The 15,542-nt window shown below is 39.7% G+C and overlaps 3 protein-coding genes across 14 annotated transcripts in view; 1 reads left to right on the top strand and 2 right to left on the bottom strand.

Annotated features, from left to right (window-relative positions):
* Positions 1 to 743, bottom strand: part of LOC118429762 (TOM1-like protein 2) — a 20,488-nt gene extending 19,745 nt beyond the window's left edge. For all 12 annotated transcript variants that reach the window (XM_035840382.1, XM_035840383.1, XM_035840388.1 and 9 more), the window contains exon 1: positions 597 to 743. In XM_035840382.1, coding sequence (XP_035696275.1) covers positions 597 to 705 — 109 coding nt within the window. In that variant the 5' untranslated portion in view covers positions 706 to 743. The remainder of the gene's footprint in view (positions 1 to 596) is intronic.
* Positions 744 to 889: 146 nt separating this feature from the next.
* On the top strand, positions 890 to 11,239 carry LOC118429764 (dynein regulatory complex subunit 3-like; the record flags this gene model as incomplete). Its single annotated transcript, XM_035840394.1, is given in 12 exon segments — positions 890 to 979; positions 1,570 to 1,782; positions 2,178 to 2,294; positions 2,725 to 2,891; positions 3,884 to 4,030; positions 7,962 to 8,081; positions 8,451 to 8,563; positions 8,944 to 9,118; positions 9,496 to 9,627; positions 10,108 to 10,178; positions 10,566 to 10,689; positions 10,995 to 11,239. Coding segments are annotated over 11 exon segments (1,569 nt in total). The 5' UTR covers positions 890 to 979; positions 1,570 to 1,622.
* A 1,746-nt stretch (positions 11,240 to 12,985) lies between these two features.
* Positions 12,986 to 15,542, bottom strand: part of LOC118428509 (ATP-binding cassette sub-family A member 3-like) — a 21,186-nt gene continuing 18,629 nt past the window's right edge. The window contains exons 25-28 of the mRNA XM_035838597.1: positions 14,968 to 15,155; positions 14,365 to 14,535; positions 13,642 to 13,841; positions 12,986 to 13,322 (exon numbers count right to left, since the gene is read on the bottom strand). Of these exons, the coding sequence (XP_035694490.1) occupies positions 13,126 to 13,322; positions 13,642 to 13,841; positions 14,365 to 14,535; positions 14,968 to 15,155 (756 nt within the window). The 3' untranslated portion in view covers positions 12,986 to 13,125. The remainder of the gene's footprint in view (positions 13,323 to 13,641; positions 13,842 to 14,364; positions 14,536 to 14,967; positions 15,156 to 15,542) is intronic.

Raw genomic sequence — 15,542 nt, 5'->3', positions numbered from 1 at the left:
TTTGGCACTTAATTTCTTATACTGTCAAATGATGAACTGCATAAACAAAGTAGACATTAGGGAACCTATGGTGTGAAGGTGTAAGGAGATTCGGAGCATTTTTCTTCTAAAGATTCTTAAGTGTCACAAGGCGTTAAAGATACCAGTTTTTCTAGATAACAAATAACTTAAAAATTTCCATTACATAATCTTATATACGGAAGTTAACCGACGCAGTGCAACATCAAAATATAATTCTGCGACAGAGCTACGTCAAAATCAGTTTAACATCTTACACGCATAGAATACAGACAAGCATATAATTCGATGGATTCCATAGACACATTACGACATGAGTCTGAACGCTTCAACTCAGGGACAAATTATATTGGTCACAAAAGTAGGCAGTGCAGTCTGTTGATAGCTGACGATATATATGTTTCGAACGCGGAAGCACAGCAACACTGCAAGGTGGCCAGACAGACTGTTCAATTATAACATTCAAATTTATCATAGCTGATGATTTTCTAGCCCGCTAAGTTTACGACATAGATAGATGGAATGATAAGGTACGACGTGACAGAAAGAAAATTTGACTGGCGTGATGTAAGACGTACCTATCTGCTGCCCAACTTGGGAGCTGAACGGGTTACCTCCGAAGAACGACATCTTGCCTTGGTACGATGGATGGGAGGGAATGGCAGTAAATATAGGCAATGACGTCATACCCTTTGCACCTTCGAGGAACCTCGCCAAAATATAACAAAATTTTTATAGCTGTTTAGGCTATTTTATCAAACACAAATAAATTCAAATCAGTAGGTACACATGCAGTGCAATTTCTTGAAAATTTTACAAGATTTTCTTTCCCTAAGGTCAGAGGTTACAAGTTGCTAGACAACGGCGCCATTTTGAAACTTGTTTTGGTGGGTCGAAAGGCAGCGAAGAGATTTGGGCAGAGTTTCATAGATTCGTGTCTCTCGAGTAGCTATTTTCACAGGTTTGACAATGAACTTGTCTTTGTAGGAAACTCTGTCCTATATAAGGTTGTCATCCAGGTATTTCTTATCATAATGACAGACGTAGCTCTTACCAAAATACATATATGGGGAGGGGCGAGCCGTTAAACCAATAGTTTGTTTTGATTACAAGGATTTTGAATAGAGTTACTGGGAATTCACACTTTGCGAAAACATTGAAAGGAACCCAAGGTATTCTTATCAAACTGATGTTTTGTTTTATTGGTAAGGCAATTGTGTGCCAATTTTCATACCATAAAGTACAATTGAAGTTTCAACAGTAACAGCATAACGTTACTGATATTACAGTTACAATTGTTGTCTCTTAGTCGGTTAGTCGGTTACTGGTCACATGTGCTTTATTCTCTCTCTCTCCGTGCTTCGTTCTTGTGGGCTCATCTCTCGCTGCTTTTTTTCCATTGGTCGGCAATCACCACACATTAGGCGGTTCATCTTCCTCACTTCTCTTCATAGTCATACATTCTTCTTTCATAGTTACAATGAAAATATGTATCATTGCTCCAATGAGAAAATATGATCACAGTGCTAAAATTTCCTTTTTTCTCCAAAGTTGCTGCAGGAGTTCCGTAATTGAACTAGTGCGTGTTCGGAGACGCCATCACCATGAGCCGGCTGTACGACACGGTGGAGCCAGCAGTGATCGATGAGGAGATGCTGCAGAAGGCGGTGGAGGAGCAGGGTCCAAAGGACGAGGCTGGTCGCATCGCCAAACAAGAGGGCATCGACTTTGCAGATGTCCTGGCTCTCAGGCTAGACTTTAAAAGTGAGTGCCCAAGTCAAAAGCCATCAGAAAAAGATGTAATGAAATGTTCGCTATAGCTTTATTTTCACAGTTTTAGGTTTCTTATAAAGCAAAATCATAACCTAGCAAAAAAGTGTTTTGTAATACTAACTGTATTGCAGAATTTTTTAAAACTGAGAACTTCAAACACCACAAAAACACCATTTCCCTCCTACCACAAAATATAAAGGTAGTCCATAAATGAAATCACAGAGAACTAAAATTAATGTATTTACAGTACCATGAAGTATCATACACATATAACATATAACATTAAAAATAGAGTTTGACAAAAAGTGGCATGAAGCCTACAGCATATGACATGAGTGTATACATATTATGCTAACCTGTTATCAAACAAACTTCTGTACCAACAGACATTTTGAAGATAGATAACCTGTGGAGGTTCACCAGTCTAACCAAGCTGCAAATGGACAACAACATCATAGAGAAGATCGAGGGGATGGATGCACTGGTCAACCTGGTCTGGCTGGGTCAGTATTACACCTGTTGTATCTGACTAAAGTTAACATGTTATTGTTCCAACACCCAAAACAATAACAATGGGCTACAAGAAAAACTTGTTACATTAACCAAGGCATCATGGCAAGAAGTTATGCTTATTTTTTATTGTTTGGTTTGTGAAATATGTCATTGAAAAGTTTATTGTGAAGCAGGCTCGATAAAAGTTTGTGAATTTTGGAGCAATTGTCTTTGTAGCATACTTTTAAACATTTTAGTGACCAGGAAAACCAACGCTGGTGCCATAGTTTGCTTTCTCTCAATTCTCTGAGTACCACATGTAAACAATACTTAAACCTTACTTTAAGCACACTAAAGTGTCTGTTGGTTATAGACGTAGGCTGCAGGGAGAAGGGTAAAGAATGTATTGTCTCACAGATTATTCTTTGCCATGTCACACAGACCTCTCATTCAACAACATTGAGGTGATAGAGGGCCTAGACAAGCTGACTAAGATCCGAGACCTGACCCTGTACAACAACAAGATCTCCAGTATAGAGAACATGGATGCCCTGGTGGACCTGCATGTCCTGTCAGTGGGCAACAATGAGCTGGACCAGCTGGAAAATGTATGCAAGTTCAACATGATTAGTTACATATTTTATATCATCAAACTTTGAAGTCTAAAAGTTTGAAACTGATACATCAGACATTTACATTCCAATTGTGATACATGTGGGCATGCCCAGCCAGGGTAAAATCACTTGCATACACGTCACTGGTAAGACCAAATCTTGAATATGCTGCAACAGTATGGGATCCGTATACAAAGAAAGACAAAGATAAACTGGAAAGGGTACAGAACCAAGCTGCCAGATTCTGTACAAACAACTACAGCAGAGATGCTAGTGTTACCAAAATGAAAACAGATCTGCAGTGGACATCACTTGAAGACAGGAGGAAAATGTCCAGACTTTGTATGATGTACAAAATGACCAATAAACTGGTGGACGTACCGACTGATAAGTATCTAACACCAGCTCAAAAACGAACTAGAAACAGTCATGCTTTCAAGTACCAGAGTTACCAACCTAGGATTGATGTGTTCAAAAATTCCTATTTCCCCAGAACTATTGTAGAGTGGAATATGTTATCACCAAGCACAGTAGGGGCGTCTTCTCTGGATAGTTTCAGAGAACACTTGCATATAGATGTGCAAAAGTTAGGTGTGATGAGTCGTTCAGTGTAATATAACCAGCTGCTGCCGCGCCGCGTGCCTGCGAAGCTGGTGTGTTACGCCGAAGGGCGGTTATACCGGCTATATAGATACAGATACAGATACATGTATCTACTCTTGATAAAGTAACTCTTGATAATGATAGTGTAATTTCCATTGTTGCTCGATGGCTTGAATGTCTTGTATACACTAAGAAATATGTTATGGGGTAGAAGGAGTTACTAATTTCAAGTATCAATGAAAGAAATATTTCTAGCCAACCTCACTCTTCAAACAATGCTTCACAATGTTGCAATGATTATAGTATGCTGCTGTAATCCAAACCAGATGTTTTTATCTTCATTTCATGCAGTTAAAACCATTATTATTACTTTTGTCATCCAGCTGATCTACCTGAGAAGATTTAAACAGCTGAAGACACTGAACCTGAATGGGAACCCGTTCTGTGATGATCCCAACTTCAAGCACTATGTGATCGCCTACCTACCAAGCCTGCAGTTCCTGGACTACAGGCTTATTGATGAGAACACCGTAAGTCAGAATCATACAGGTGGTTGAAGAAAGATATAGCTGATCAGAGATATTTTAAACGGTTGCAGTGGTTTCGTTTTCATGGTTTTTGCACTGATTTCTCTGCGGCAAATTTGTTACGCAGTGAATATACTTTTCCAATGTGCAATCCAACTGTAATACAGAATATTGTTTGAGCCACAAAGTTAATACACTGCAAGACCTCTTTTCCCCTTTTACTGTGAAAAACAAATGAATTTACAGTTACGAGGGGCGTGCAATAAGTAATGGTCCTGACCCACTTCCAGTTGTCTGATCTAAATGAAATTTTGTATGTGTAATAATTCATATCTCTTTGGGTTATGTTGCAAAAGACAGCTCTGAACTAATTGTGGTTTCTGATTTACTGGTGTTTGAACTTAGTCAGGTGCGAAATGGACCAGGTGTGAAATGGAACCAGTTGAGTGTCGCGCAGTGATCCGGTTTTTGTATTTGAAAGGACGCACACCAAAGAAGACTTTTGATGAAATAAATGAAACTTATGGTGATGATGCCCCATCATATGACCTTGTAAAACGCTGGCATCCTGAATTCAAACGTGGCTGGAAGTCTGTGGAAACAGCTCCCAGACCTGGTCGTCCCTCTTGTGCCATTGATGAGGCATCAGTTGGAGGACCAACCTGGGGTGTCCTACAAAATCGGTGTCCAGAGCTGCATCAAACGATGGGAGAAATGCATAACTCTGGATGATTCCTATGAAGAGAAAGACTAATAACTGTGCCAAGTTTCATTAATCTCCTGCTATGGGAAATGGGTCAGGACCATTACTAATTGCACGCCCCTCGTAACTGTAATAACTTCAATAAATTGCAAAAGTGGATGATGTTTTTCGTTCTTTTTAGATTAAGCATTTAAATGCAGGAATATAGTAAATTTTAGGCATAGCTATACAGTCACCATCCTAAAGAAATCATCTAAACACCAATGACCAATCACAATGAGTATTGGATATTTTTTTATATTTCAGCCATACCATAGGTATGGTGAAATATATTGTATTCGTAATGTTTCTTTCTTTCTCCTGTCAAATCTTCAAATCGATTCAACTCCGTCGTTCCTGGACCGAATTACTTGAAATTTGGCACAAGGGTAGAATGGGTCAATACCCATGTGCTTTTTTCTCATTTTTTTCATATCTTCCTTTAAAATGATTTTATTCATGTTTTTTGCAATTTTTATGTACATTTTGCCCCCCTGTTCCCTGGTGTTACAGCCGAATGACCTAAAATTTGGTACAGAGGTGCCTTGATCATATGCCCCAGTGTTCTCACCAGGATTTTTTCCCAGCGTCGGGCAGGGGTTCGGGGGCCGCCGAAGGCCCCCGGCGGGGTCCAGGGGCAGAGCCCCGGTGGGGGGCCCCAGGGGGGCGAAGCCCCCCGGAAGCTCTTGCATTTTAGGCTATTCAGAAGGCTTATTGTATCAGTTTTTAGGGGCATATCTACGATAATTGTAGCAGTTTGACGTAACGATACTTTGAGTCAAAGCATCAAAGACAACTAAAAACTCATAAACAACAAACTTTACTCAGCTCAACAGTACTCATAAATATTGTCCGGTTTGCCACCAACTTTTTCTAGATAAACAACTTTGACAGTCTCTGTTTCCATCGTATTTTTTTTCATCGTAAACAGAACAAAACACGCAGAAACATGTGCTCGGCACGGGGAATCCCCGGCCGACTTTCAAGTTCGCGATCGGCGGACGAATAATGCGTTCACATAAGAGGTGTTGGACGTAAAAACAACAAGAATACCTTTGCTTCCTTTTGATATGAGTTTTGGGCCCGCAAAATCTCCAAAACGGCAGAAATTTTCGGGGTAAAATACGGTAAAATTTGCTCTAAAAATGGCGGTCGTTGCTGTTGTTTATCCTAAACCAATGAGATCGCTAGCTTCCCCTGACGTCACAGAGACGCATCAGATCTCGCGAGAATTTTTTGCGAGATTTTACGATGTTTTCGCCGCCATTACCGCTAGCTGCCTGCATGCACGCACGATGTTTTCGTCATTTCTCAACGCAAATTTCTCGATCTTTGGAAGGTTTTAGATGATTTACAAGTATACTGCAACATAAAAGGGAATGTATACAAGTGCTATTTTTGTGCAAGTCCAAGAAGCGTTTCTTGCCGTTCCGATTTTAACCGGACTTGAACCGAAACTTTTTACAAGTTTTGTGCCGGTTCTCTGTTTACAGTACAGAACGCACGCCGCGCAAAGGGGCGGTCCTGGGTGGGGGCTGCGAGATAGCGGTACGCGGGGTGCTATAAAACACCTCCCTTCGAGCTGAAACTTCCTGAAACAGCGGAGGCGCGTGCTTGGCACGTGCTTTCGCATTTTTACTACGGTATTTTTCCAGTTTTCCCCCATTTTTTTGCCGCTACGCTGGGTGAAAATACAGCGTAGCGGGCTTTTTACAGCGTCATTTTTCCAGCCCACAGCGTATCGGCCCGCTATGCTGAAAAGGCCTGGTGAGAACACTGTGCCCACAAAATTCTAAAAACAATTTTGGCATACGGTACAGCAAAGTGCTTAATTTTGGCATTTTTGGCATTTTCTGCCCCAGAAATGACATTTTTTGGCTCCTATACCCCCATTTTACAACCAAATGACCTGAAATTTGGTATAGGAGTGCCGTCTACATATGCGCACATGAATTCATTGACACCTTTGGCATACGGTACAACAAAATGCTTAATTTTGGAATTTTCTGGCCATTGTTTGACCAAAAACGTACGCTTTTGGCTCCTGTTCCCTGGTCTTGTAACCAAATGACCTACATTTTGGTAAATAGGTGCACTAGATATTCATTCAAATGACCCATGTATAATTTCTGGCATAAACCACTTCAAAATGATATATTTGGGTACTTTTTTAGTAATTCTCCACTGGCCAGAGGGTCAACGACCTCAAGGTCGTTGACCTCTCTCACCTGAAGACAGCATGTGCACATGTCTATATATACTAGTAACTTGATTAAAGAGGCAACCAATCACGTAGCCTGAGTCAACATCCCGAAGGGGATTGGCAGCCAATCAGTGAGCCCGGTGTTATCTGGATGAGTCCATTCTGGCACGGAGGGGGTACATATTTTTTAAATTCATCTTTGGACTGTTGATTATATAATGTCTCTCAATGGGAGTATTTTTGAACTGGACTATTTTGCAATCTTACATGGGGTACTGGAAGAGTCCATTCTTGCATGGAGGGGGGCATTTTTTAAAAATTTGTTTATGGACTTTGGTGATTTGATATGTCAAAGTGTTTCAGTGTGGTTATTTTTTGACTGGTCAACTTTGCAATTTTAAAGATGTTGTGTTGGAAGAGTCGATCCTTACATGGGGGGATTTTTAAACTCCATTTTTGGGACTTTGGTGATTACGTCCAAGTCCAATTTTAGTATTTTTGGACTGCACCACTTTACATAGGGGCATCGCAAAAAGAGTCCATTCTTGCATGGGGATGTTTTCAAATTTAGTTTTAGAAAGGTGATAATTCAATATTCCATTTTTAGTGGAAGTGTTTTTGGACTGGTCTATTTTACCTTTTCATGCCTTTTTTGCTTAGTTCAACCTTGACCATGTTTTCAGTGAGAGTATTTCTGGACTGGTCTATTGTGCAAATTCACATGGGGTGCACTGGAAGAGTCCATTCTTGCACTAGGAATTTTGTAAGATTCATTTTTGGGTGTCATTAAGTGTCATTAGTGGAAGTGACTTTTAAACAAAAGTGTTCGATTCTTGCACATGGGTGATTTTGGAATAGTCTGTTGTTGCATGGGGAGGGAGATGGCTGAAATATGCTGCATTTGCTCTCAAGCAAATGTCGGCCTTTCTAGTTAGTTTTCAAATGATCACAAGACCTGAGTTATGACCAATTACAACCATGTGTTACAGAGGGCAGCAGCCAATGAGCAGTACACATATCCCATCCAGCAACTGGAGCACAATGAGGAACAAGCAAGGAAGAGGATTGAGGACCAGGAGGCAAAGGAAACAGAATTCAACTTGCACAAGGTCAGAGAAAAGTATACTTCATACCTGTGGTTATACCTGAGTAGTACAGGTATAGTGTATTAGTTATATGTATTAGAACCACTTTTTCTGTTGTTATATGTTGGTTCTCAGCGAATAATGTCATACAAAATGTAGCATGCTGATGTTTAACTCGTTGTTACATACAATGTGAACTCAAGAACATACATATGTACCCATGCACAGCACTGCAGTTATATCTTTTTACTTTCGTTTCATTGTAACACAACATAAGATTTTATTGGAACTTTTTGAACTGAATAAATTGAGTGTCCTCTTTGTACAGAAATCCTTAATAACAACAGACATTTCAGCACTTTGACAGTTCTTTTATCCCCCTCCTCCTTTCAGGGTGCCTATGTGGAGAACTTGAATGGCTCAGCTCTGTTTGACTCCATGTTTGCAGATGACACGGAGGGCCCCAAACTGGCTCTACTCCCAGGGGTGGATGAACTTCTCACTGGATATCCTTTACTACTGTGAAGTTAACGTAGAATTAGATACTGGCCATGTATATGTACATTCAACCAATTAGCAAAATGTATATCAGTTCTAAATGGGGAGAAAAGTGAAAGGACATTCTTGGCCTAAAATGGGTTCAAGAAATAGAGTTTACAATTCAAGCAAGATTTAATCTGAACTTGGTATCCAGCCATATTACAGCTCCCAAGCAGACAAAAGAGACTCAGGAGCTATAATACAGCTGGATACCAGGCTAAGATTTAGGAAGGGGGCATTGCTACTGTTTCTGTTTCTGTTTAGATAACTCTGAGTCATTAAACGACTTCTTAGGAGACAAAATAGAATCCACTTTTGTTGGTTTGTTCCTTAATTCTTGCCCCACCTATAAAGAAAAGTACACAGCTATCTGCCAGCAGATATTTGAGTACGGTCTGAAGGAACACCAGAGACGTGGGGATGAAGTCAGCGGCTTCCAGACTGCCGTGGACGAAGCAAAGGAGGATAACAGGAACATGGGCATGAGGAAAATCAACGATTTCAACGAGTATCGGAGAAAGGTGCAGTCAGCATGATAGTTCTGTTTTCCTCACTGTAGGTTAAAGAGGGGTGAACTCAAATTATTTGATCATATTTAAATGTAGCTAGCTAAGTGTGTGAATTCTTCTTTACAAGATGTTTTTTGTTAGTACCAACTATGCATTACACATATAAATCTTCATCATCACAAAAGCGGTACATTTAAGCTAGTGCCGAATTGCAGCTGCTTCAGACACTTGTAATTTAACCCAGCCAATTGTTATGCTCCTCACAATTCAGCCCCTGGCTGTGAAGAAAGAGTAGTTTGCCCACCCCAATTAATTAAATGCATTGTATGCAGATTTTCTAGATCTACTGACTGACATATACATTGTATACGACAATTGACTTTCTGCAGTTGTTTACTGAGCTGGCACAGAGCAGTGACCAGGCGCACATCGACACCTCCCTGGAGCAGCACAACAAGGAAATTGACAAGTTATGGGATGGACTGATGGCCCTGGAGATGCAGCTGGTGGACCAGCTAGAGGTATGACACTGTGAGAAGCAAGCAGAAAGTCTCCTGACCCCCGGAGACAAACCCAACTCGCTAACTGCTATATGCCAAAGGGCATGGCCAGCTTGATAGCCTTTGAACACCACTGTTACCATTCGAACAGTTGAGCACATAGCTTCTGAGCTTTATTTTGGAACATCATGCTACTGCCAGATAAACTACATGTATCTATTATTGATTGTAGTGTGGCTTATGACACACCATCTTTTATGTTCTTGATGAAGTTTAGACATTCGATTAAGATACACAATACAAATGTTAATCATTGACAAGCAACTGGATATATGTAACTTATCCTGTTAACCTTTCAATGTGAGGCTGAAGTTAATAAACAAGACAGACACTTATTATAAGCTACACTGCTATGTAAATTATAAGGTTGTATCAATAAAGGATGACGAAACCTATAGCTACAATTTTTGTTAACTTCTATTTTTCTTTGTGCCCTTTCAGGATACCATCAAGGAGTTTGAACGGAACATGGCTGATATGGTGTCAACCTTTGTGGAGAATGTTCAAGCACTATATCCTTTCATTTGTACAGAGTCCTCACTCTTGCAAGTCTTTGTTTTGTCTACAGTTAAAATGAATCTGTGAAGTGAATTCACCTGATGTCACATACATTTGTACATGTGCATTACTGGATGTGCATGTACTGTGCAATACAAACAAAACCAGGTACCAATTTCTGAAAAAGTTTTTTATCAATGTGAATAACTAGTAGAGGTTTTGAAGAGTGGCCTAAATTGGAACTGGATTTTCCTACCTGTGCCAGAAGAACTCTACTCCACTCTACTATACCCTAGGTTAGTTTTTGAACACATTGATTGCTACGAAAACAAATCACAAGACTATTCAATATGTTTTCTATACATAATATGAAAACTATCATTTCCTTAACCTAAGCTTACGATCTCTCAGTGCCGTGACCTTGAGAACACGCACAATGAGAAACTGCTGGAGGTTGCCATAGTAACCTTGGAGAAGATGGTGAAGAATGAGCTGGATGATGAACTGCCTGATGATGTCAGAATGGTAGGACATCTTTTTGATTTTGTAAATTTAAAGTTAAAAAAAAAGACACAGATAGTTATTATCTCAAAGAAATATCATATCTGCAATCACCTAACCACGTCTCCAATAGGCTTAAGTTTTCTAAGGATAGAATTGGGCTAAGTTATAAAGGAAATATGAGTTCGTATTCTGGACTTACACAGTTGCAAAATGTAAGGCACCTGTAATAAAAATCAAAGAAGGCACCTCAAGCCAATCAAAAACATGTGAATCAGTAAGGCACAGGATATCAGATAAACATTCGTTGATGACCTTTCTGCCCTTAGCTGTTTGTGGACAAAGACACCATCACCAACGCAGTAGGTGCATCACATGATCTCCACCTGCTAAAGATCGACAACAAGGAGGATGACATCATCACGCGAGCCAACAACTGGCTGGCAGCGCTGATGGAGCGCGTGCACAACGAGGAGGAGGTCAAACGCAACCGTCACCGCGTGTCCGAGATCAACAACTTCATCGACCATCTCAGGGAGGAAGTGGAGACATTTGAAATCCAGGCAGCATAGATAGAATTATAGAAGCATTGGACTGCTTGTACATGTAGATGTTTTATCTTTACTATGCACTGTAAGTTTGAGCTCTTCCAACTATATTACATTGACCATGTAAATAATGCCAGATTCTTGTTGTATGTAGACAAAATTTGCTTTCCAGGGCTGTATTTCTAATTGAATGGAGAAGCATAACTGATTGAGTCAGGCCACACTGCACTCTTTTGCCACAAATAGTCAAAATTGTCTGATAGGGGAATTGATATTCATGATGCACTGGATAGTCTGACTATAGGCTTGTTACCTTACTAAAACTAAAAGGAATCAGAACAATCACTTGTGAGAGTTTTCTGTATGTCTGTAGAGAGAAAAAGTGAACTTGCCTTTGAAAATAGCCTCAGTAGCACAGTTTCTGTAATTTCATGAGCACCAGTATGCTAAGTCACCGTGGCTCCCTAATTCATTGTCTAAAAAAACATAACTAAAGACATTCCATCCTTTGTCCAAGACTGAATGTATTATTAATAGGAGCTTGTCAGAGTATCCAAGGATGTGTGATATAACGTCCTTGGAGTATCTTAAGTTCCCTTCACATGTCACTGTTGCATGAATGTCATTATAAACTACTTTAAATTACTTTAAAAATAAGTCAACAGACAAAAGGTGTACATTTCAACCTGTTGGTTTATTACCTTGATATAAATTTTCTCAAATATTCTGAACAAGAACTTTGTACATCTTTGTCATTAAATCTCTTCCAGGTATTTATCAAATGCATTCTCTGATCAATTTCTTTATTTACACCTTAAAATGAGCCTCACCAGGAGACTATGAATTTAAATGTGTACATCTGTAGTATGTCATTTCTTAACATCACTGTTACATTACGGACATCTTAGGCATAGATACGTTTCTAATCTATTCAGGACAGGCTACATGCATATGTGCATGCAAACCCAATTGTAGGTCAAAACATTACATGACTTAGAATATTTAATTATGAAAAGTTGATAGCCTTAAAGTATGATAGCAGCTGTAGTGCAATTTGAAATGAAAATTTGGGAATTTCAAATTTGTCAAAAACACTACTAAGTAAAATACACTACTCAAGACTAGGCTGTTACAACTGTGTATGGATATGGAATTTAACAAAATTGGAATATAATGTTACAACTGTTGAGAAACCTACTCTCAACTAACCCCACTAAGTAGAGTCACTCCATGAAGTAAATGTACACAATCAGGTGCTGCATTTTTGTTGCTTAGCAAATCAAAACCACAAAAACAGAAATCTACATTTTTAAAAACATTGTACTGTCAACTTACATTGCGGTGATCTGATTGTACTCATTACATACTATTAGACTAAAATAAGATTATAAACAATATAAAAATTCAGATTACACAAAGTTAAAAAATTTTGCAGCTGTTACAGCTTATTATAGATCAAGGGGTTTAAACTTTAAAAGGACCAAATAGTCAACATTTCTCTAAGTGGGCTTGCAACAATTTGTTTTACATCCATGCACTCCCATGTCTATTGGACCATATAACATTATACTCGGTTGTACTTAAAGTGCGACCATTTACGTGGTTAGAAAACTCTTCAAGATTCAGTGATACAATATGTTGTTTTATGTCTTAAAAACCTTATTTGTGCATGCTTGCTGTGGTGCCTGTTATTCCCAATGAAAATAGTGTACTGTATTGCATTTAAGCACAAATCATTCCCCACAGTGCTACTTTTTCATCATTTTCTTTTGATTGAAATTGATCACTGCCTGAGATGAGTAGTTTAAAGTCACAAATTTCCATTTGAAATGTAACAACAGTAATAAACTCGAGGCATTAGTGGCTCATTTTACTATCATTGCTTTTATCTGTTTTGAATATTTTTTGTCAGCTACTCATCTGTTTGTCTCTGCCACTTAGCAAAGTTGAGGAACACTTGTTCCAGTGAGGTCTGGCTTACAAGGTAGTCCTCGATGTTAAACCTGGTCTTGGCCCTTTCCATGGTGCCGAACACCCGGGCCCAAGTCAGGGAGCGGTCCTTGACGTGGTAGTGAACCATACCGTAGTGTTCGTCCTTCAGGATACTCCCTATAGCATAGGATGGAGGAGGAAATGTCAGTATAATAATGTATAATATCAACATCAATTACAGTAACGTGATGATGTGTGAAGGAGGGATATATCTTTCGTAGACAGATCTTCGTAGCCACCTAAGGGCCTGCAGGATGACTAGAACTTCCCTCCCATCCTCAACCGTGGGGGAAAGTGCCGTGATGATGAGATAGATATGAAAAGTAACTTTAAGCTAATGAATCTAAGATTGATCAAGGTATATAAAATGTGGACTCTATCTTAAGGAAAACTTAAGGTATTACAATCAATACGATTTGAACAAAAAAAACAGTACCTGGGAAGTTCTCCTCTATGAAGTCTTTAAGTGGCAAGATGTTCTGTCTCTCCTCCTGTGGTGTGTTACAGGCCACCTTGGCGATAAGCATGTAGCCCTCCCCAAACCTGGACTTCAGGTGCTGGGTGCTGCCCAGGCACTTAAACTGTCCATTAACCATGATGGCAAGACAGGTGCAGAGGGCTTCACACTCCTCCATACTGAAAAAAGTATAGTACACAGAGTTAGCATTTTCAACAAAAAAAAGTAAAATTCTCAATGTCAATACTTGTTACATGCTACAGGCTTTTAGCTAGGATATTATTACAGGTGGTCCACATTTCTTGGTGAGTCGTGGTACATGTAAGTCTTATAGGCGCGGCTATTGTAGGGGGGTCAGGGGGCATCCACCTTCCATGGTGCAGAGATTTTGAGAATTTTAAGTTAAGACGGTGCATTCCAAAAGTATCCTGAGGGACAAAATTACTGTCAGAGAGGTCAGAGTAGAAGACTGACCACAAATGACCTAGTGGCATCCCTGGTCAATCAGAATTTCATGCTTGTCAGAGGCTCTTTTCTCCAGTGTTATGGCGTCTAGAGTGTCCAAATGACGCCTGGATGCGTGCCTGGCTAAAAGCCTGGACAGACAACTTATTTGTTTTTTTATGACTGACACCTGAACAAAATCAATGATGATTTATGGTGGTATGTCATCCCATTGACTACCATTATCTCCCAACTCACCTGTGAGAGGTGATGACGATACACCTGCCCGCCTGTCGCACCTGGCACAGAGAGTCCCACAGCATCCTCCTGGCTACAGGGTCCATCCCCGTGGTGGGCTCGTCCAGAAACACAATGGGAGGGTCTCCCACCAGCGCAATGGCTGTGCTCAACTTCCTCTTATTGCCACCACTGGAAAATAGTGAGATACATACATGTATTACATTGTGGTAACTTCACAAGTTATATATGTTAATAATGAAAATCTTATGTAAAGGTTTCAATGTCTACAGTCACCTAGAAACAGTGATCTTAAGAAATACTTTATCTTTCATCAAAGTAAATACTATTACGTTAAGTAGCATATCCAGTTGTTTCTTTACAATAGGTAGCACACGTTTTCCTATACCTACATGTATTTCAATTATTAAACTAAGATAAAGTGTGATAGGCTAATCTATTTGGCCCATGGCTGGTAATGTAAATGTCAGGATGATTAAATCAGCTCTTACAAAATTATACACTTTTAGTCAGACATTCAAATTCATTTTAAGATTTAAAAGATTATGAACTGGAGTCACCTTGAAACTATGAGAATTGATTGTAAAACAAACTATATATCACCTGTAAGCCTTGGTAAGCTTGTCGGCATGTTCCTCTATCATCAGAGCCTGCAGCAGGTCGTCCACCACAGGTTTGATGTTCTTCTCAGGCACACCCCTGAGCCGGGCAAACATGTACAGGGTCTCCCTGCCGGTCATCTGGTCAATCAGGGCATCAAACTGTGGGCAGTAGCCTATCAGCTGCTGGACCTGTGTTGTGAATTATTAAGTTGTGTATCATTTTGTCTTCAGATTGCCTAGTATCTGTCTCATTTTGAGAGTCTACTGAAATAATTTGTGCCTGTGAGAGTCCAGAGCAAATCAGCATGCTTTATGCAATGAAAAAAAGTGCATATGATTGTAACTAGCCCAAGCTACCCTCAAATCAAACTTTTCATTCTTACACCATGTAAAAAAAAAGATGAATACAGATGGACAGGCATAGGCATTTGGTCCCTACCAGAAGAGCGATGCAGAGACATGAAACAGAAAAAGCACTGTACAGTGTACAGTGAGTAATGTGCATTTAATTGGTGCTTAATGTGAAAAAAGTTGAAAACATCTCGTTTCAGTAGGATATCAGTATTACCCTTTTAA

This window comes from Branchiostoma floridae, chromosome 13 (assembly GCF_000003815.2).
Source record: "Branchiostoma floridae strain S238N-H82 chromosome 13, Bfl_VNyyK, whole genome shotgun sequence".
Classification (NCBI taxonomy): domain Eukaryota; kingdom Metazoa; phylum Chordata; class Leptocardii; order Amphioxiformes; family Branchiostomatidae; genus Branchiostoma; species Branchiostoma floridae.
This window is presented reverse-complemented; position numbering and strand designations above follow the sequence as displayed.